Genomic DNA, 23,595 nt, shown 5'->3' with positions numbered 1-23,595 from the left:
TATTTAACTACCATTTTAGCTGTCCTCAGTGTATTTTTCATAGAGTTCATACAGCTTGAGCTGTCAAAATCATATCAGAGCTTCATAAATAAATAGCTCCATTGGAACCAAAAGTAATTACACAGATTCTGAGAGCCTAAACCCCTCTTCCTGAACATGAGGACCCCCTAAGGACTCCCTGCCATGTGACTTAGGTATTCCACTCAGTGCCTGGAGAGAAAGACCAAAGTGCAAAGCTGGTTTTGCTTTTTGGTTTTACTTCTTCCTTTGCTCTTCACATCTACGTGATGAAGGTTAACCGTTTCGACACATAGAGCACAGCCAATCATCAGTCAATTCAGTTTTCATAAAAATGTGATCCGGCACTGGATCACTCGACCCCTGAGTAGTCAGTAGACGCCCCTGTAGGGGTTTTGTGTACATGATTTCAGCCCTAACTGCCCAGGGGAGTCTTACCTTTCCCATGTCCCCCTTAACTCTACCACAACCCTTCTCCTTTACAGCATGTGGTGCTTGAGCATGCTGGGCTAGCTGAGATGATCTAGGTGTGCCTTGCATGTTATGAAAACATTTGTGTACCCCCTGGGAGAACGTTTGGGGTGCTGTTAGTGCTAGTAAAATACTGCAAAATATGACCTGAGATGGAAGTTTGTCCCCCATGTGTGATCTCTGACCTGGGTCACTGAACGAATCTTTGTTTTCATTTTACAGTAGATGTATGCAACTATGTGTGTTTGTACATGTGCCTTGTTCATCTGGAAGAAATGACAAGTCATTTTAAATGTTTTGACAGCTTGAGTGAGTTAGAGTGTCTGTTAATCACAACCACACTGGTAATTTACACTTGATACCCTTTGAATAAACAAGAATATGAATACATATACACATATGCACAACAGGCCATGTAGAATCTCAAATTATGAATGATTGGATACATTTAGCTACAGTGAGATAAGAATACAAAGAATTATAAAATAGAATCATGAAGATGTACATTTTTATTTGCACAAGCATTTAAAATGTTTTTTTTTGAGAAATAAGTCTTTCATGCTCACCAAGCCTACTTTAATTTGATCAAAAGATATAGTAAAACAGTAATATTGTGGAATTGTATTACAATTCAAAATAGCTTTTCTATTCTAAAATGTGACCCTGCACCACAAAACCAGTCATATGGGTAATTTTCGATTTATACATCACTTAAAAGCTGAATAAATAAACTTTCCATTGGTGTATGGTTTGTTAGGATATAATGTAGGACAATATTTAGCTGAGATACAACTATTTGAATATCTGGAATCTGAGGGTGCAAAAAATCAAAATATTGAGAAAATTGCCTTTAAAGTTGTCCAAATTAAGTTCTTAGCAATGCATATAACTAATAGAAAATTAAGTTTTCATATATTTACAGTAGTAAATTTACTAAATATCTTCATGGAACATGAGTTTTACTGATGATCATTGGCATAAAATAAAAATTAGTAATTTTGACCCATACAATGTATTTTTGGCTATTGCTGCAAATATACCCCAGCGACTTAAGACTGTTTTTTTACTCCAGGGTCAAATATTTTAAAATGTAATTGATCCCATTCAGCAAAGCTGAATTTTCAGCAGCCATTACTCCAGTCTTCGGAAATCATTCTAATATGCTGATTTGCTTATGACGAAACATTTATTTTTATAATGACTGTTGAAAACAAGATACATTATTATTATTATTGTTTTTTTTTTTTTTTAGGTTTCCTTAATTAAAAGTTCAAAAGACCGCAATTTATTTAAAATTGAATTCAAGGTGTAACAGCATGTTCTTCCTGTGGTCATTGATGCTTTATAGATTTATTCAGTTTAAAGCCGTCAAACAGTTCAGCAAATTTGTCTTTCATACTCTGGTGTACCACTTTCTATCCATGATATTTCTAGAAGCTCACAAACTTTTCACTTGCAAAAACATAATCAATGCCAATTAAGCACAATACAGAATAAGTGCAAACAGATGTTGTATGAAGGACAGAGAATATCAGATATTCCAGCACAGAATGTAATCGGAACACATGAGACTTCCACAAGAGACTACAGGTGAGAGCATGCCATCAAAAAGAACAGGTCTAGCGGAGGTGCTTCTTGCATTGATGGAGAGGAGAAAAGAGCCATGATCCGCAGCACAGAAGGAGAAAAGAAAGCCTGGCCTACATGTAGACTGTTAAAACATTTATGGTATGTGTGTGTGAACAACTATTCGTTGAAATGCATACATGGTTAAGTTATGGTTGCATAGATGGCTATGACAAGTCTAATGTCAAAATGTTTGAACCAATGTCAAAACTTTGAGGGAGATAAAGTAGTAATTCCATAACATTTACTTGTGGAGTAGTTACTGAAAATCGGTGATATTGATTAATATAAGGCAGCATCCCACTAGTCTACTTAAAACAACATCTGCTGACTGTTTTTACAGAAATCTTTGTCTCTTCTGTCAGAGGTCTGTCACACTCACCAATTAAGAACAAAGGAGGGATGACAGATTAAAGGACTGCCTCTGAAAATTTTTCTCCCTGTCATGTGATGCAGTGCCACATTTTGGCATGCACTTTCAAACCAACCATGCAGGTATATTATATGTATAGTAGATAACAGTACACATGCATGAGCAACCTTTGGTGCAAAAAGGAGTGCACATGCATTACATAAAAATAATGATCAAAATCACAATTTTAAACTGTCAACTTAATTACACATTGCTATTCATTCATTCATTGATTAATTCATCCTTTCATTCATTGCAAAATACAAGGCACAAGCCATTTGCAAAACATTGCTGATGTAATGTTTCATGTTTTTCAATAAAATGCTTTATAGTGTATCATATCATCAAAGGTTGGCAACAATGTTTGCATCCCCTTTAACAAATCAATGGTGGTGCTCTTGAATACAACCTCCTCCTACATGAATGAGGAAAGACCAAAATCTCCAAAACTGAGATTCTGTTTCAATAGCATATTTCAAATCAGCAATAAAGTCGGACAAAAATGGCATCATAAATTTTTGCCTTAGCAGGGAATGAGTTGCTGGGGCTGTTAATGCTCCCCCACTGCTGCTGTATACCGACTTCCTCCTGATTCTCTAATGATTTTGCAATTGAGGCTTATGGCTGAAAGCTGTCTAGAAATTCAGGTAGGGGGACTTACCTAAGTCTCTGAACATACAGTTGCTTAAACCATCCACTCTTCCGCAAATAAACAGTGCCTCTTCATTAGCGGTTGAAAATATTTCTGGCTAATAAACAGAGGTGGAAAGAGTACAAAAATATTCTACTCAAGTAAAAGTACCATTACATTAATGAAATTTTACTTAAGTACAAGTAAAAGTACCAGTCTAAAAATCTACTCAAGTAAAAGTAAAAAGTAGCTCATTTAAAATTTACTCAGAGTAAAAATTACTTAGTTACATTTTAACAGTGGGAGGGAGTCAAAAATGGGACAGGCCAAGGGTGTCAAACTCAGTTCCTGGAGGGCCACAGTCCTGCACAGTTTAGATATAACCCTAATTAAACACACCTGATCCAGCTCATCTAATCATTTAGGTTTATTTGAAAACTACATGATATGTGTGCTGGAGCAGGGTTAGAACTAAACTCTGCAGGGCTACGGCCCTCCAGGAACTGAGTTTGACACCCCTGGGATAGGTCTATTAATCTCAAACTAGTTGTTTTTAATTAAAGGAATCGGTTATTTAGAATAATAAAACATTTTGGCTGTTACCAGGCAAATCAGTATCAACAAACTCATCTTTTAATGCAGAGGAAATGCAGAAGATTCATTGGAAGTGGCATTTAGATGTATTACACTTTTTAGTGCAGGACAAGAATGCATTTAACCTGCAGTTACAAATGCATGAATAATGTTTTGATATACAAGACATAAAATGTTGAATACTCATTTGAAATGATAAGAAATTAATTATTTAAAAAAAATCAAAAGATACTTTAAATGTGAAATTAAAATGGCCAGTATGTGTCAGCAAGTCACTGTTAATAAGTGAGTCATTGCGATTGAACCGAATCATTTAAACGGTTGATTCATTCAGGAACGAATCACTGTCACGTTGCTCAGAGACGCAAAACTGTGCTTTGGTGGCTGTGTTTGGAATTATTTTCTGTTGTAGAAATAGAGCTAAAAAAGGCAATATGGTGTCTAAAACGCAAGTGTCTTAATTAACTTGTTTACTGAACTGATATATATATGTATGTATATATTCATGATGATTTTTGGAGGAAACGATGGCATTCTTTGTGTGATTTTGATTTAATAGATGAAATTATATAAATATGTGAATTTTTAGGACAATTCACCTATATCTTCAATTTTGTGATCATTCTAAATGCATTTTAGGAGACTGAATCACACAGTGAAAGAACGCACTATAAATGCGCGCGCACATCATTAAAACAAAAATAGCACACTCCTCACCACTGTCTTTTTGGCTAATTTGTGCAAAACCTCTTGCTAAAATGTCAAAGCTTCATTTTAACCACCAATGCAACTATTTAGCTTACCTCTACATTCTTGCGAAGGGTTGATGTCTTGTCGAGATTTTATAAGCTGCTAGTTTGGTCTTCCTAGGCAAGTACAGCTTACACTGCATAATAGAGCATACATATGGCCAGGGGTTCACTTCATTTCCTTCGAGTTCAACTTCAGAATGTGATGGGGTTTCGTTTTCTGCGGTGTCTGCACCACTAACGCCTGTTTTGTCCGTCTGCATCTTTCTTGTGATTTTAGCGATTTAAGCGTTTCCAGGGAGCGATTTATTTTTTTATTTTATTTTTTTTACTCAGTAATTAATGTGTTTTAAAATGTAGCGAAGTACAATACTTCAAACAAAATATACTTAAGTAAAAGTAAAATTACAGATTTAAAAAATTACTTTAAAAAGTATTAGTACACAAAAAAGCTACTCAATTACAGTAACGCGAGTAAATGTAATTCGTTACTTTCCACCTCTGCTAATAACATACAAAAGTTTTAACAATTTCTTGCAGTTATACGTATCAAGCACGGAAAGCCACACTTCGCATATGTGGCACTTTCACCGTAAAATGTTAACTTGACAACTATATACCGTATTGTTACAAAAAAGAACATACAGATTCGCAAGCACATAGGCAGAGCGTGTGTAATTTTTTCGCAATATTATTCGCAGTTTGAGTAACTGTGGAAAGGAAACGTTATATAATTATAAATTTCTAATGTTTTAATTAAATTGTAATCACGTTAAAAACAAATTCAGTCCCATTAAACATATTTTATTAACCATTTTCCACAGTAAATATATTTCTAAAGGTGCTGTTGACTTGAAATCTTCAGGAAAAAAAAAAATCAGAACTTGAAAACTTCACCAGATGTCGATAACAACCCCAATAATCCATACATACAAACAAAACTATCTTAATTTCTGGACGTATTTGTTTTGTTTTGTTTGGGTTGTTACCGACATCTGGTGAAGATTTCAAGTTCTGATTTTTTTTTTTTTATCTGTACTGAATTTGCAGGAAAATCTGCAGACTCCTGTGGAACAGATTTGAATGTGGATTAAATCAGCTTCATTAAGGATGGTGACGAGTCTGCATACAGACAGGAAGATAAAGAGCTGGCTGTCTGGTGCAGTCTTAACAACCTGTAGGTCAACACGCTCAAAACTGTGGAGATGATTGTGGACTTTAGGACAAACCCCACTGCTCTACCCCCACTCACCATCCTGAACAGCATTATTACTGCAGTGGAGTCATTCAGGTTTCTGGGCACCACCATCTCCCAGGACCTGAAGTGGGACAATCACATAGACTCCATAATAAAAAAGGTCCAGCAGAGGTTGTACTTCCTTAGCCACCTGAGGAAGTTCAACCTGCCACAAGAGCTGCTGAAACAGTTCTACTCTGCCATCACTGAATCTGTCCTCTGTACTTCAATAACTCTCTGGTTCAGCTCATCTATCAAATCTGACCTCAGAAGACTACAGCGGGTAGTCCGGACTGCTGAGCGAATCACTGGTACAACCCTCCCTTCTATTTAAGAACTGTACTTATCCAGAGTGAGCAAAAGGGCTGGCAAAAATCACTCTGGACCCCTCAAATCCAGCACACTTCCTCTTTGAACTATTGCTGTCTGGTCAACACTACAGAGGTCTGAGCACCAGAACGACCAGAGACAGGAACAGTTTTTTCCCTCAGGCAATCCATCTCGTGAACATTTAACAATAAATGTGGAACACACACTATTTATACACTTATTTATCTAACACACATACCTAGTCTACATTTCAGTTTGCACATAATATATCTGTACATACAATTGTCAATTTGTATATTTTTATTCCTTATTTACTAGTTATATTTTCTTTAAAAAAAAAGTTTATATATATATATATATACATATACAACCCGAATTCCGGAAAAGTTGGGACGTTTTTTTAAATTTTAATAAAATGAAAACTAAAGGAATTTCAAATCACATGAGCCAATATTTTATTCACAATAGAACATAGATAACATAGCAAATGTTTAAACTGAGAAATTTTACACTTTTATCCACTTAATTAGCTCATTTAAAATTTAATGCCTGCTACAGGTCTCAAAAAAGTTGGCACGGGGGCAACAAATGGCTAAAAAAGCAAGCAGTTTTGAAAAGATTCAGCTGGGAGAACATCTAGTGATTAATTAAGTTAATTGATATCAGGTCTGTAACATGATTAGCTATAAAAGCTTTGTCTTAGAGAAGCAGAGTCTCTCAGAAGTAAAGATGGGCAGAGGCTCTCCAATCTGTGAAAGACTGCGTAAAAAAATTGTGGAAAACTTTAAAAACAATGTTCCTCAACGTCAAATTGCAAAGGCTTTGCAAATCTCATCATCTACAGCGCATAACATCATCAAAAGATTCAGAGAAACTGGAGAAATCTCTGTGCGTAAGGGACAAGGCCGGAGACCTTTATTGGATGCCCGTGGTCTTCGGGCTCTCAGACGACACTGCATCACTCATCGGCATGATTGTGTCAATGACATTACAAAATAGGCCCAGGAATACTTTCAGAAACCACTGTCGGTAAACACAATCCGCCGTGCCATCAGCAGATGCCAACTAAAGATCTATCATGCAAAAAGGAAGCCATGTGTGAACATGGTCCAGAAGCGCCATCATGTCCTGTGGGCCAAGGCTCATTTAAAATGGACTATTTCAAAGTGGAATAGTGTTTTATGGTCAGACGAGTCCAAATTTGACATTCTTGTTGGAAATCACGGACGCCGTGTCCTCCGGGCTAAAGAGGAGGGAGACCTTCCAGCATGTTATCAGCGTTCAGTTCAAAAGCCAGCATCTCTGATGGTATGGGGGTGCATAAGTGCATACGGTATGGGCAGCTTGCATGTTTTGGAAGGCTTTGTGAATGCTGAAAGGTATATAAAGGTTTTAGAGCAACATATGCTTCCCTCCAAACAACGTCTATTTCAGGGAAGGCCTTGTTTATTTCAGCAGGACAATGCAAAACCACATACTGCAGCTATAACAACAGCATGGCTTCGTCGTAGAAGAGTCCGGGTGCTAACCTGGCCTGCCTGCAGTCCAGATCTTTCACCTATAGAGAACATTTGGCGCATCATTAAACGAAAAATACGTCAAAGACGACCACGAACTCTACAGCAGCTGGAAATCTATATAAGGCAAGAATGGGACCAAATTCCAACAGCAAAACTCCAGCAACTCATAGCCTCAATGCCCAGACGTCTTCAAACTGTTTTGAAAAGAAAAGGAGATGCTACACCATGGTAAACATGCCCCGTCCCAACTATTTTGAGACCTGTAGCAGAAATCAAAATTGAAATGAGCTCATTTTGTGCATAAAATTGTAAACTTTCTCAGTTTAAACATTTGCTATGTTATCTATGTTCTATTGTGAATAAAATATTGGCTCATGTGATTTGAAAGTCTTTTAGTTTTCATTTTATTAAAATTTAAAAAACGTCCCAACTTTTCCGGAATTCGGGTTGTAGTTTTTTTCTGTTACTGTCATTCTGTTACACTGTGGAAGCTTCTGTCACAAAAACAAATTCCTCGTCTGTGTAAACATGCCTGGCAATAAAAGCTCATTCTAAATGGAGCAAAGAATACTACAAAGGCTGTTATAGGTAAACGTATAATTAATTATTTAAAATACTACATAAGTGAACAGACAAGAAGTTCTGCATGCAGATTCTGTTTAGACCTGCATATATACAATGATAGGACAGTTATATCTAGAGTCTGTATGAGTGAGCAAGTGAGTGTGTGTAAATTGGCTTTGCCATGATTACTCAACCTCAGAGGTCCTCCTTGCACTAAAAGCTTTTTTAATTATGAATTCCATTAGTCTCTCTGTCTCTCTCTTTCTCCACCCTCTACACCCCAGCACCTAAACCCAACTGTGCATACTAACCAGAAACACACAAGTACGTAAATGCACACAATATAAAATAACAATAATTAAATACAAAAAAAGCTTCTTAATAATAAAGCACATAAATGTCAGTGAAGATGCTCCTGTCCAAAGCATCCATCTTTAAATAAATAAACAAACAAACTGCATCATTTAGAGATAACACCAGAACAGGCTCCATAGCCCTTAACGGCATGAGTCACATCAGATGGAGATAAGTAGCTGGGATTATTGATTTTTATATGAAGTGTATTCACTCGCTTTTAACCAAAGTCTCTTAAAGCCATTTATCCTCATCGACAGACATTAAACATGCATCACTGCTGTATTAATGAGGACTACTATGTCTGGTTCCACATCTTTGACAGTATGACCGAGTCAGAAAATGAAGAACAGAGATGACCTTCATGTTTAAAGGATCTTGGTAAAATTTCCAGAGAAAATTACTGGGGTCTGGACTTTTGGATGTGTTTGAACCTATATGTAACCAAACCATCACACAAGACCTGTTTTTTGCTTTCTCCTAGACATATGAAAACACTAATTCAATTGTCAGCTTTTTAGGTTGTGTATACCCTTTTTTAGAAGGTCATGGCTGCTTCCTGTTTCAACCTGATCATGGCAAAAGGGCGATGCGGGATCCAATGCACACAAACACTCACATACACAGAAACCTCTCAAATTACACTTCCAAAGAGGCCATAATCTGTGTGTGTATGTCTGTGGCAGGGGTCTGAACTGTTTCAATAGATTTCACATTCACCTTTATAAAGGATTCTCATCCTCTTTCAACAGAGCGAAGCATGTCTAACGGCTATTCTTCATGTGTTCATCTCTGTCAGCAAAGCAAAACACCTGCGGACTGCCTCTCTGCCATGAGATCCTATTACTTTTATTAAAAATGCTAACAGAACAAATGCTAGCAGAACATTTTTAACTTCAAGAGATAGCTCATCTAAAAATTTTAGTCATTTACTTACCTTAATGTTCTTCAAATCTCTTCTGCAAAACACAAAAGGAGAACATGATTAGCACAATGAATTGGATCTGAAGTGTATTAAGCAACAAATAGGACGCAACAGGACCATAAGGCCATTAAAATGCTCCATAATTTTTTATACTCTCTCAACTTCGATATCGTGAACAAACTTCACTTGAAGAGGACATATGATAGACATTATTTCTAGATAACTCAAAGGCTTTTTAAACAAGCACATAATTAAATGGAGAGAATTTGATATATAATTACAATATATACAATACATATAAACAGACAAGTGATGCTGTCAGGCTCCGAATAAGATGGAATAATCTTTAATTAGCATGCATGAATTATTATCTATACTTATGAACTGTATAATAAGCAAAAAGGCAAGGGAAAGCCAGCGCCAGAGACAGGCAGAAACAGACAGGCAGACACAAATGAAATAAGAATGGCGACGTTGCATTTTTATCTCTATGTTTTTATGTCTTCTGCGGGCATATGTGGGCTTATATTAAGCATGCTGATGCAGTCTGATGAAGTCCATTTAAGGCTCAGATCAATAGAGGCTGTAGAGGACAGATCTGCTTGCCCCTCTGGCCCCATCTCATAATCAAACCCACAGTTGGATTCAGACTCAAGCAACAGACAGTCATTGGAATAAGTGCTGGAGTCTAATGGCTTATTGTCATATTGATTAAGTTGTTTGGTGTTCTTTAAATGACAGCCACCAGAGAGAGTAAAAGAAAGGTAGTTTTGAAGAATAGATGAGAAGAGAGCGAAGAGAAAGATAGTGTGTTGCGAGTTAAAAGGTGAGGACACTGCTGAGTTGAGAGCTTGGCTTTGATGGTGTCTGGAAACAATTCCTTTAAAATGAAAGAGACAGGAGGAAGACAAAATACACACCCATTCCATGCTGGTCCCCTTTAGCCTTCGCTGATCAGGCGTCAGATACTTTGTATATTAAAGAGAGAAAAAAATCAGTTGCACACAACAAAGGACAACATAAGTAATTCTCAGATCTAAAAGATTTCAGACAGAAGGAGTGTTTGAAAACCTATGCCACTTGGTTACAATTGCATTGCAATAATTACACACCTAGGCTTTAATTCTATTAAAAAAGGTCACATCTAGTGGTGTTCATTTGAGCTACTAATAAAAAGATATTTAACAATACCAAATGCATCTTAATCTGGGATTAATGTAGTGTGTTGTGTTTTAAGTAAACATGAACAGAAGGTAAAAAATAGATTATTGTTCAAAAGATGGTCTATGAGATTTAGATAATTTGAGCTGGAATAACTGAGGGAATGTCACTTACAGTTTGATGTCAAACCACCTTTAAAAAGCACATGCTGTGTCAACTGCTGAGAACGGAATTAAACTAAACTTTCAAGCCACTTACACAGTGACATGGAGACTATAGGAGAACATATGGAGAACATGCTGGTCTATTTTTCTTAAAGCAATGGTGCCCTCTTCAGTTGCTATAGGTTAAACACACCTTCTTATTTAAAAAGTGAAAAATGTCTCTTCGCAAATAAAACCAAGATAAATGCATGTACAAATGTATTGTACTCTTAACTAAAATCAAAACAGCAACCAATCCCAAGAAAGAAAAATGGAAGAAGAGAGACATCTGAATATAATGTTCACATAACATCCTATCTACAGTATTAAGATACCTTCATCTGGATGCTGTTTGAAGGCAGTACAAATATACACTGCCATGTATCTGACAATTCTGAGTCTACTTTTGGTTGAAACTATAAAAACGGCATCTGATAAGAGTTGTGAATTAATCTCTATAGATATATGTATAGTATTCATAAAATATTGACTAGTGTCATCTCTTAAGCTCACTGGTTTTTAGGCAGCCTCAAACCTTTAAGAGTGCTGAGCAGTGAAGCAGTAAAACGGCTGTTAGTAATTTTTAAACCCATCCATTGAAGATCATTTCTTCACAATTGGTGAAGTAACAAAACTCAACACAAGATGGGGCTAGTGTCCTTTCTAACATGTTCATAACTTGCATTGCACAGTTGTCTCCTCGTTGGATTACCCGCTGTCTCCTACACAGCTCACTCAAATGACATTAGCAATGTGAAAGAAGATAAAGCCACTAACGCCCTCAGTCCTGATCCCTACACTAATGCAGGCTCATAGACACACACAAACACAACACTATCTCTTTCAATCACTGATACACCCATACACACACTGCATGGTTTGTAACATCATCCTTATGCATAATTACTTTTGAATACTGACGAAGAGGTTGATTTAGTAACAGAAGAAAAAAACATGTCTAGTTCACATTTCCTCAAAAATCTATTAATAGAGAAGTATAATCTATATGTAAACTGCGTATTTTTCTACTCCATAAGAAAATTAAGCATGTTTTATGACCAATAAGATGGATAGAAAATATGACATATTCATGAAGATGAAGCATGAAGCAAATCTTCCCCTTCAAATTCTCAATACAGTCATGCGTTTAAATATTTGACTTTTATTTTATTATTTATTTATTTTTTTGAAACTCACATTATTTTCTGCAGCCTGAATGTAAAGGTGTTTTTATTTTAATCAGCATATATTAAAGGCAAATACAGCCAATACTACCATGATGCAAATAATTGTATTATTTAGTTGTGGGGTGAATTATAACCTGGATTTGTCAGTTACCCAAAAATATCTCACTGCAAATAGCAATGCACACATTTTTGAAGGAAGAAATGTCTTGTAAGTTTTATCACTCTCTATTGGACATAATTTATGAGGCATAATTAACATCTGATGAAGAAATGGAAGAAATGGCTTACTAAGTCTGTTGCTATAATATTCTGTGTGTGTACGCTTAGAAACAGAAGGAAAGTGACCTTTGACCCTCTAAGGTCACTGTACATCCCCTGTCAGATATTAATATTGGGCATTAAAGCAGTGTGTGCGTGAATGATTAAGCGGAAGTGTGTTTTCTTGGTAATGGAATGGCAAGAGGGCTAAGGGTCAAATTATTTGATTGAAACCCTGGAGATTGTGTCACAAATTGTGAAGATCGAAAAAGTAAAAAAATGGAAGGAAGAAAAAAGACAAAACGGAGGGAGAATTACTGATGTTTAAAAGAGAGAAATTAACCCCCCCCCCGCCCACCCCACCCCAAACAGGACAAGAAAATAAATTATGGCTCAAAACAAAAGTGTGGCAATCAAGCAAGTGCTCTCAGTTGGCTCTAGTGCACGTGATCTGATTTCATATTAGACTCACATAGTAAGGCAGAGGATATCGGGCTGTTTCCAATCAATAAAGCTAAACAAATCCCATCGCAATAGGCACAGTAGGCCTCTCCTAGGGCCAATTACCAGTTAGGTGGAGGGAGAGCATCTTTGGTGACAAAAAGAGAGACAAATCATCCAAAACAGATAACAGAGGTGCACTGATGCAGACAAACCAATAAGAATAGCCCGTACCTTGTGGCAAGGTACCCCTGGCATCACGTTTAATGACCTGTGACGCTCCAGCCGTCAGCACACTGCGAGAAGGACATGTTCCTGGAACAAGGTGCATATCAGTCATTTATCAACCCATCATCAATTTACTGAGATATGTTATCCAAAAACATTCAAAATAGCAATTTATTCACCTCAACGTAGTTCAAAACCTGTACGTTTATTTTGTTTTTCTGTAAAAAGGCTCAGTAAACATTGACTCTCAGTGCAGGGGGGAAATACTGTAATGAAAGCGAATGGTTACTGAGGGCGAAAGAGAGGTTTGAAATGACATTAGGACAACATAAAACAACATTCTTTTACCCTTAACCTATCTACCTATCTACTAGATCTATTCTTGTTTTATGTCTTATATAAACATTATTTGTTCTTTGTTCATGCAATGGTCAATGTTTTGGCAATACTGTCATGTCAAAAAAAGCAATAAAATAAAATAAGAGAGAAAGAGAGAAAGAGAGACAGAGAGAAAGAGGGAGAGAGCAAAAGATAGACTGGGGGTTCTGACGAGAGAGAGAGAAAGAGAGAGGGGGGTTTAAAACGTCATTCCGTGTGGGAGCCCTGATATGTGCGACACTCGAGGAGTTTGCGCTCCGGTCAGGCTCGCGCACTGGGATCCTAACCGTCACCAGCACATAAAAGCGCGGATAACGGAGATGATTCCCCTCACACAGCAACACGACACGGAGCAAAGTGTGCGCAGATGGCAGCGAAGAAGTGTCCTGACAGTTTCCACACACCTCTGGATGTGACGCGCTCCAAGTAGCGGAGTTTACCGTGACAGACCGCAGGTGGGATTCCCATAAGAGGAGAGCTCGGGTTTGACTTTTTGTTGGACATGGGACCGGGTCTCTGCTGCTTTGGATACGGTACCGGAGGAACCGCGTCTTCTTGAACGGAGAGCTGTCGACAGTAGGACACCGACGAGATGCGCTCCGACCACGGCTTCATCCTGCTGCTCCTCAACGGGACAGCCTGCTTGGTGAGCGGCCAGGGGGGTGATTTGAGGTCTAAGGGGTGATGTTAAGTTTCAGTCTTGCGTTTATTGAACCGAACGGCCTCTTTGTCAACGGTTGAGTGGTGCACTTCAAGTAGCCGTCACCTGCGCGTCAAGGGGTGACCGTTAACGTCTTCCCGCCGTGCGCTCGCGCTTCACACTTGAGGGCAGGAGTTTAGGATGGACTCGCTCGAGCGCGTATTGACTGTTTTTTGAACGTCACGGTTCGCTTCGCGCGCAAGGGGTCCCATGCCCATTCTGTGTGTGTGGAGAGAGGAGAAAATAGGGGAAGAGCAGCTCCGGTGAGAAAAGCGAGAGGCGTCGCGATGCTGATTTTTCGAGGGGGCACTGTGACAGTAGAGGCTCACCTGGAGCCCTGGTAGACACACAAAGAATGTTACTATTCTAAAAACTTTTTGTGCAAAATCACACGAGTGAGAGTACTGATAATAATTTCTACAGCACAATTGTGAGTGTGATAATGCTTTTATACAACAGCTTTAATACGAGTAATTAAAAAAAGCTAGTTTCACACCAAAAGACCATAAAAAGTTAGGTCTCTTTTAATAATCAAATCACAGAACGAAAACTGGCCTGGAACAGTGTGTGTGAGTGGAACGGAGCACCTGAGAGTCTGTAATCACTCCACTCCCCAGGTTTTCCATTTTACCACTTCAAACAATCATGTTAAAAAAATAAATAAAGTTATTATAATACATTATAAAGACTTATAAAAACGTAACTCCACAACACTCACATACTCTAATCTGCATAGACAAGACCAACGACAAGTGGTGTGACACAATCTGATATAAACTTAAAGATAAGATTATTAATTATATTAAAAATAATTAATTATTAGACCAAAACAAAAATTTGGCATTTTGTGAAAATGTTTCCATTTCTAGAAATACGATTTCTAGGTTATATGTAAAAAAATATTCTTCGTTTTAAGTGAACTAATGCTGATAATTATTGGGAGGCCTAACTCAAATTAAAAGTTTTTGGATGTGTGAATGGATGATTTCTGAAACATAATTTTACAAATTTTTTGTCACTACAATAAGAAAAGCAATTTTATGAATAATATTACTATAAATATCCATGGCTCTCCTGCATGGCTGTTTTGAGAATAAGACAGATGGTACTCTAACAATCCTATAGACCAAGTTTTGTTGAAGAATGAAGAATACCTGTTGGAGTAGGATGTCCTCAGTTTCAGTTGTCATCTTGGCACAATGTACAGAGCTTACACTGACCTTGGTGTACCTATGACTGATATCAATGGGTAAAATATGCCAGAGTATCTGTTAGAGCAAAGGTTGTGTATGGCTGCCTGTTTTTCATGCACCTGCTGTGAGGGTGTTATAGCTTAACACCCGCAGTCTAAATTTAATCCCCCTCTAGCAGTCCCTGTGTTACAATTATCTGCTGTGTAGCCGGAATAATTCATGACTTCTTCTTTGACACGTTTTAATCCTCTTGTATTCTCAAGGGATACGAAATGTTGCCATTAAAGTGGCAAAAAAAGAGAGAAGCATATCAGAATTAAAAATCGAAACAACAAACAAGCGTTGCTTTATTTGCAGTTAAATTATGCCACATACTGGAACTTTCGGTTGGATGTTGCATTAGTACAAATCCAGCTTCCTGCTCTAAAGCCTCCCATTCGGCTACTAACATTTGTCCATTCGAAAGGGGGCGGACAACTAATAACCGTGACAAATCTTCCCTAGATTAATTACAAAACACCTACTTGTAATTAACTGAGAAGGTGCTGCCAGTGAGAAGAAATTTAATAAGGTCACATGCCCTTAAATCTCTAAACCAGGTTTGGATTTGAAGGAGGGCAGTCTTGAGAGAAATACACAGCACACATACCAGGGCATCACCAATCTTCTGGCCTGACAAATTTTAATAAAGAACAAACATTTATTTATTTATTTGTTTTACAGAAATGTATCAGAGCAAAGTTGATATTTTTTTTCCTTAGTGATATAAAAAAAAAAAACCCTGCCAAGAAAAGAAACAGGAAAAGAGCAGACTCATAAAATTACAGGTGAAGGTTATAAGGAATTTAATTAAAATACCATACATGCTCTGCCTTTTGTAACTTGCAGAATGCTGTCAGTGCATACCTTTAGATATATAACATCAGGAAGACACTAATAATGTAATTATCCAATTTAGCTTACGGCATTAGGTCATTTATCTGCCACATTACTTAAAAACTGAGGGAGAGGCAGACGCGAGAAAATGGCTTACACGTTCACACCTCAATTGGGCATCATGGGTAATTCATTTGCTGTGTGACAGTGATAAATTATAGAGCAATCAATGAATTATCCCTTATTAAACACTATTATGACGTTATTATTAATAGACATGTAGAGCTCATTAATAATCAACCTTAATTTTCATCAGCTTTATTGAAACTAAAGGGCCTGCTTTAATAAAGCCTTCAAGCTTTTGCCTAGTTAATCTCAGGAGCTTTCATTAAACCTATGGCCTGTGCCATGAGCTGACTGAGTTTAGCATCTAAGAAAATCCACTGATGAACTGATGCTTATGAGGTTAGAAACATCTCAACCTGGCTGCATACATATTGCAGAGTTATAGGAGCGAATCCACTAAATTATCATTTTGTGTCTGTACTGAATACAGAAGTCACTCTTGAAACCATAGCAATGTTTTGCCTGTTTTATTTCAGTTTGGTTCTGTACACACTATATAGACTTAAGTGGCCAATAAATATAAATTCTAAAAATTCAAAAGATCATCATCTTATCAATGTTATTTTGAATGATTCATCCATGCATATGCTTCATTTTCTAAATGTTTTTTTAGTCAACTTATTCTTCCTTGAACTGAAACGACAGATTTCACTCTTTCGCAGTATGTCTGATTTCTCCAATCATTCAGTCTTTTTAAAACCCACCTCTTTTAAGCCCCAAGATTACACTAAAATCTGCCACCATCCAATCAATGACTGAGAGATTGAAAGACAAACTGAAAATAAATAACCAAATTCTGTGCGTAAAGAACAGGAATAAGAAATCAGATAGGGAGTATTTTGCTGCAGTGTGAACATACACTGAACAGATATATGTTGCACACATCTCAGTTAACACACTTAAATATGAAACAGTATAAAATAATAATAATACATAACAATATAAACTAATACAACAAAATATAACAATAATTTAAAATAAAAAATACATGCACATTATTTATTCCTTTATTTAATTAATTCCTCTTCTTTAAACACTCACAGAATCAAGTCATCTTTTGCACCCTCTTTCTCTCCTGATTGTGATGATTTAAGTGATTTCTCTACAGAACAATGTCATGCAGTCAAGAGCTTATTGCAGGCAATTACCATGTTAAACGTGTTTATGCTGATGATATTGGCCCAGCATCATTCTCATTATGAGCTCATTAAATTAATACAGTTACAAGATGTAATTTTTCAGAGCAGGCAGTCCACTTTCTTCACAGTCATGAGGGAAAATAAACTACACACCGACATTAAAATCAGACAACTCCGGTCCATCTGTCTGGGCGTGTGCAGTAAGCTTTGGTTTTGGCATACACAGAAATGATAAAAAAGACTGTTTGTTAAAGTGTATGCATTTGTTCTGGTGCAAAACACCAATTCAAACACTTTTTATTACGGTAAATGCAGGCAACCAATATTGATGAAAATTATTTGTGTTTCCAGGCTCATTCTGATTGGATAGTCATACTTCTTAAGCTAAATCGTGATTTCACCAAGTACAAGATGTTCCTGGATCAACATCCTTGTTGATCCTGGAACAACATTCCAATCAACCAATCAGAATTGAGATATAACTTTTCAGGAAATATCTTTTTTAGGCTTACAATCAGGGTTAGGTTCTTCTACACTCTTGTTAATCAGCTATCATTCAACACTAATTTTAGGAATAAATAATAGGTAGAGTTAGGTTTAGGGTTAGGGATTGGGTTAAGTCTATATTTTTGGACAATAATGTTGATCCAGGATCATCAAAAGATGTTGATCCAGGAACATGTCTTACTTCACAAAATCATGGCGACTGACAGAATAGACCTGAAGCCATTATCTAAAGTGTTTCAAGTGTTATTGTGTCGCAAGGTTTTAAGCTCTTAAAAAATCTGTTTGCGTGCCATAAACAGTCAGATATTCTCTGATTCACCTGTCCAATGACTCGTCTCTTCTGTCCCTCATGGTCTGCTGCCTTGTCTGGTCAGATTAACTGTAAACTCTCCCCTAGATTGACCCACAGTTCATCTTGAGACAGTAAGAGGGCATTTTAGTCACTCAGACAAACAAGAAAGATAAAGCACATTACCAAAGGGCACTGTAAAATACACATTTTAAACACTGCTGTCTACCTGTGTGGTATGTATTAAATGCTGATGATTTTATATATTAGCACGGACTGACTGACCCCTGGTGGAGCTCATGTACTGTAGGCTTCCCATCCACCTCATCTTATCCCAGAAATGGGCATCATTGATATGGCAGGATTTCCCTATTAAAGATAAACTAGAGAAACAACAGGACAACTAAAATAGCACAGCTTATATGCATACATTATTAAGCCCTACTGTCAACATCTAATAATATCTCAGTTAAATGCCATTATATAAATATTGAAGCACTGCTTAATTGACACCATCTCTATGCTAGTGAGCATGCTTACATTACACTAAGCATAAAAGGCAAGAGATTTGATTATAAGGCTATGACATTAAGGCCAGAAACACACAACACAGAAAATGCACTGCAAGTTCATGTGCTCTTGGGTTACTTGGTGGCAAAAAAATAAAAAAATAAATAATAATAATAATAAAGCCTCAGTACTCAAGGGGGCGACAGAGTTACCTTTGCCATTTCATGTCTGTGACATTAAACCAGATGTGTTGCTGTTCAGGCAGACAGTTATATCATGACAGCAGGTTACCTGACATAGCAAACTGGCTGTTAAAAGTAAAGCCTGATCTACACCCATTGCAACAACACTGAGAATACCACATGTACTTATATAGCAATATTAATTGTTTTGTTTTTAAATGCAGTGATACCTGAAAATGTGTGTGCTCATGTACTCAAATGTGTTTCTGGCCTTAAAGTTAACCATCTGCTTGAAACAGCTGGCATTTAAATCACTGACATCACAATCATATACAGTTTTCGATTTCTATCTGATGTGTTTCCTCATTGATAAACATAACCAGAAAGAAATAACACATGTATGACAGGTAGAGAAAGAGAATAAAAGTGTCTGCACACATACAAACATTCATAATTTCAGTAACACTAATGTTCTTTACATTAACATTGGTCTGTGCATTATGAATTATGTGAACTAATTATATGAATCTTATTAACTATCAATGAACCATTTTACAGTAGATTTATTGATTTTCTTTAAATGTTAAATAAGATATTATACTTAAATTAAATGTTAATTTATTCTATTTTGCTTAGTGTTAATGTTAGCTCAATAATAATAAAAAATAAATGTTTAATTGAAAATGCAGTTTACATTTAGAATATTACCATTAATCAAGATTAATAAATGCTATAAATGCATTGTGTTCAACTACAAGAACTTGACAGTTTATAAAAATGTGTCAAGTCTTTTTTTCATGCATTAAGGAAAATAATTAGATGTGTACATGTTCAGGCTTTTAACGGTTTTGCTGATTCAAAAACACCTTCAAATTATGCTTCAAGGTTTACCTCCTGGGTGGATGTTAATCAATACACAGAGCAATCAGTTTTCATCTAAAAGAAATGAACTGCTGGACCAATAATGGACTTGGAAAGCAGGACAGACTTGTAGAGAGCAAAGATGAGTTTCTTCATGGACACAGTGCTACATTCCAGTTTATTTGAAGCAAGGACATCTGTCACCATCTGTGAGAGTAGACAGATGGTTATTGTAGTAGCAGAGCATTGCAGTGACCTCATCAGGGTGTGACAAAGGCATCTGCTGACATCATTAGGGTGTAACATAGGCATCTGTTTGCGAATCCTTCAAGGCTGGATGAATACAGTTATATACTGCTTTCTTATTGTTCCTCCATGGGGTCCACTTCAATTTTGATTCTTGAAACCTAAAATCCTTAATTACTTAGTGAGCTGTCAAGGATTAGCTCTGAGGCTGCTAACAAAGACAGTTGGAAAATATTAAGATTAGTATTTAATTAAAATGTTAAATATTTTCTAATAGAAATTGCTTAAAAGATGTCAGTAGGATTTTGAATAGACATACTGTAGTTCAGAAATAAGTTTAAAATCAGCCATGACTTTAGCTATTAGATGTGGAGAACATGGTCTCATTCAGAACCTAGAATATAATAGACAGTAGTTGATGTTCTTCAGGCTTCCCTGAGTGATATAAAATCTTGTAACAGCACTAAAATTATCATGTTCACCATACTTTTCCTTTGAAATGGTATCACTCTTAGAGTCATCCCTTAATACCAGACATGACTTTTCTTACTAGAGAATTTATCAAAGGAGTCAGTTAAACAATTTCATTCCCCACCCTTCTTTTTCTCCTGCTCTCTGCATCTCTCTCTCCCTCTCTGATTCTCATTGCGTTCCATGAATGATCCTAACAAGTGCAAATGGGGTCAAATAGATGAGATCTAAACTGCCTGTTAGAGCCTGTCCTATAGTGCTATGGAGAATCCCATTACTCTGGGCATCAGCTGTGCTCTCAGCGGTGGAGGAAGGGAGAGAGAACAGATGTAGTTTAGGATGCTGTTTGTGTCGATGATATAGAATCAAACCTCTCCCATTAGACTGTCTTGCACCGCTGCCACACATAGCCTTGTCGGATCTTAGAGGTTCACCCTTTATCACCCAGCCTTCACTCTACCTCACTCACAGGGCCGTTGCTAAAATCCATAGAGTCTGGGACAAAATGTTTATGGATACAATGAAGAGTGCCTCTAAATTAGCTTTGCTTCAGGGATCAGACGGAATGTGCAAAATTAACATAACAGACTACATATGACAATTTACCGTTTTGATTGTTTTCATGCTCTTAGCAGACAATGTTTAAATAGCACAAAGTCTGTCATTGCAAGTGAACACATTTCATTTAGACAATATTGCCTTTTTTTCTTTTATGTCTTTTTTTCTGTTTTCTAAGGATGCTACATAACCTGTTTGAGTATAATTAGATGCACATCCTTTGGCATCAAAAACGATATATGTAAAGCATAAAAGGTAATTATACACTACCAATCATTGAAGCACATAGCTTATGCTCACCAGCATTTATTTGATCAAAAAAAAAAAAAAAAACTTTAGTATTGTGAAGTGTTATTACAATTTAAAATAAACATGTTCTGTTTGAATATATTTTACTATGTAATTTATTCCTTTGATGGCTGAATTTTCAGCATCAATACTCCAGTTTTCAATGTCACACGATCCTTCAGAAATCACTCTAATATGATGATTTGCTGCTCAAGAAACATTTCTTATTAGTAGTTGTGCCGTTTCATATTTTTTGTGAAAACCATTACACATTTTTTCAGGATTCTTTGATGAATAGAAAGTTTGTAAGCATAAAACCTATTTTAAATAGTTTTTTTTAATCACCTCTGATTAAATCAAGTATTATTTATTTAAAAAAAAAAATTTAAATTATTGACACCAAACTTGAACAGGATGTAGCTAACATTTTTTATTTCTTGTGCTAGGTTTGTGGAAAAAAAATAGAATAGAGTGTTTCATTACATTTTTTTTTTCTCCATGTAGGACTGTTTTGTTGTTCACAACCCAATCAAAAAAGTGTTTCAACCAACAAACCAACCAACCACCCCCTAATCAAAGAGCCTAACAATTATGGCTCTACTAACACAAACTATTTCTCTCACCATTCCCAGCCCACTTTACTCTTCCCGGCTCATCTATACCTGCCTCACCTATCACAGACCAGATTGTGCTGATTTGCACCCACACGCACGTTCACTCTGTCAATACAGCATAATGCAAAAATTTGATAGCCAATTCAGGCACCACCATCTAGCTTTGAATACTGAATTAGCCCTCGGTCCACAAGCATCGCTAAACCTGAACCCATCCAAATCATTTCAGATGGTCAGTTCAAGTGAGACAGCCTATGGTAAAATAGGGACAAGGAAGGAAGAGACTGATGTTTGTCCAGTAGCCGGGGCTGAAGTTGTGGGTGGGCGTAAGGTTCTGCTTATTGTGCTCTTGTGACCCCATTGAAGCCAGCATTAATTATTCATTAAGAGTCAAACGGCTTGTTTCTTGTGAAATTACCTTTCTCTCCCCTTTGTGTTCTCTCCCTCCCTTGCGCCTCTTGTCTTGGTGTGGAATAATTAGTTCTAAGGGCAGAGCCGTTTGCAGATTTTAATCATGTAACAGAAGGAAAAATCTCCCAGCGTGAATGGATGAGGTATGTTGCAGAGAGAGAGAAATAAATGTGTCGGTGAACACTCAGGAATCTGAGTGGGATTTGGGGCCTTTAATTAAAAATTGATGTCATATTAGAGATGGAGATTTCAATCCAACAGCCTGAGGAAACATAGGAGCACACGGCTCTTATTGGGAGACAGTGAGAGAGAGAGAGAGAGAGAGAGAGAGAGAGAGAGAGAGACAGTGAGAGAGAGGTACTTTTCATTGCACCCTGTCTGCTTCCCGTCCTCTCCCTCAATTATATGGAGTGATTTAGAAAATGAAAATCTCATCTCATACATATTGTTTTCTGCATAATATTCAAACTTAATTTGACACTCAGGTTAACATCGCAGTGTGTTTCCACCGGGACATAATACAGTGTGTGCGTTTGTCAGTGTGCAGTACCTTGACGTTCAGAGGCTCAGAGGAGGTTATCATCTGAATCATAGCACTAAATTAAAGACATATTGTCAGACTTATTGACATACACTTGACAGTTACCTTGATTCATTTTCTACCTTCCTCTTTGGAGATTTGTAAAGAGCATGAGATCTGCCTTGTCAATATCTTTCTTTCTAAGATTCAAAGGCTGTGGCTGGTGTAACTTTCTCTTTCTGGTAGACAGTAGTCCTTAAAGGGGAGGTGTAATGCTATTTCATGCATTCACATTTACACTGTTAGGGCCCTATTTTAACGATCTAAACACAAAGTGTAAAGCGCATGGCGCAGGTGCACTCAGGGCATGTCCAAATCCACTTTTGCTATTTTAACGACGGAAAAGAAGTTGTCCCTATTCTCTTAATGAGTAATAGGTGATTTTTGGGCGTAACATACAATAAACCAATCAGAGTCTCATCTTCCATTCCCTTTAAGAGCCAGTTGGCCAGTTGCGCTCGTGCCATGACGGATTTGCTATTTACACGGTGGAATTTGGCAAGCGCAAAGACAGAACGCGTCTCCGAGATGAAACGGAGCTTGGTCCAGCATTTATTTATTTATTTAATTAGCATTCTTATGGATTCCTTTAATTTTTTATATTTGGTATGTTTGCGTGCTGCTGTGCACCCCTGTGTTACTAACATGCTCTTCAAATAACAAAGAAAAAATATTTGTGCCAGACTTTAGACCAGGTTTGAGTTGGTCTATTTTCAGCTCCTTAAAATAGCATTGCGCTAGCAATGGGCCTGAACAC

General features: G+C 37.0%; 1 protein-coding gene and 1 long non-coding RNA gene across 2 annotated transcripts in view; one reads left to right on the top strand and one right to left on the bottom strand.

Moving 5' to 3' along the window:
* Window positions 1–1,816: 1,816 nt before the first annotated feature.
* On the bottom strand, window positions 1,817–10,485 carry LOC132114992 (uncharacterized). Its single transcript, XR_009425395.1, has 3 exons — window positions 10,352–10,485; window positions 9,444–9,465; window positions 1,817–2,200 (listed from the first exon to the last, which is right to left on the bottom strand). It is a non-coding gene; the product is annotated as an uncharacterized LOC132114992 (long non-coding RNA).
* A 2,908-nt stretch (window positions 10,486–13,393) lies between these two features.
* Window positions 13,394–23,595, top strand: part of LOC132114905 (neurexophilin-1) — a 34,503-nt gene continuing 24,301 nt past the window's right edge. Inside the window, exon 1 of the mRNA XM_059523332.1 lies at window positions 13,394–13,933. Within this exon, the coding sequence (XP_059379315.1) occupies window positions 13,880–13,933 (54 nt within the window). The 5' untranslated portion in view covers window positions 13,394–13,879. The remainder of the gene's footprint in view (window positions 13,934–23,595) is intronic.

This window comes from Carassius carassius, chromosome 1, assembly GCF_963082965.1.
Source record: "Carassius carassius chromosome 1, fCarCar2.1, whole genome shotgun sequence".
Lineage (NCBI taxonomy): Eukaryota > Metazoa > Chordata > Actinopteri > Cypriniformes > Cyprinidae > Carassius > Carassius carassius.
This window is presented reverse-complemented; position numbering and strand designations above follow the sequence as displayed.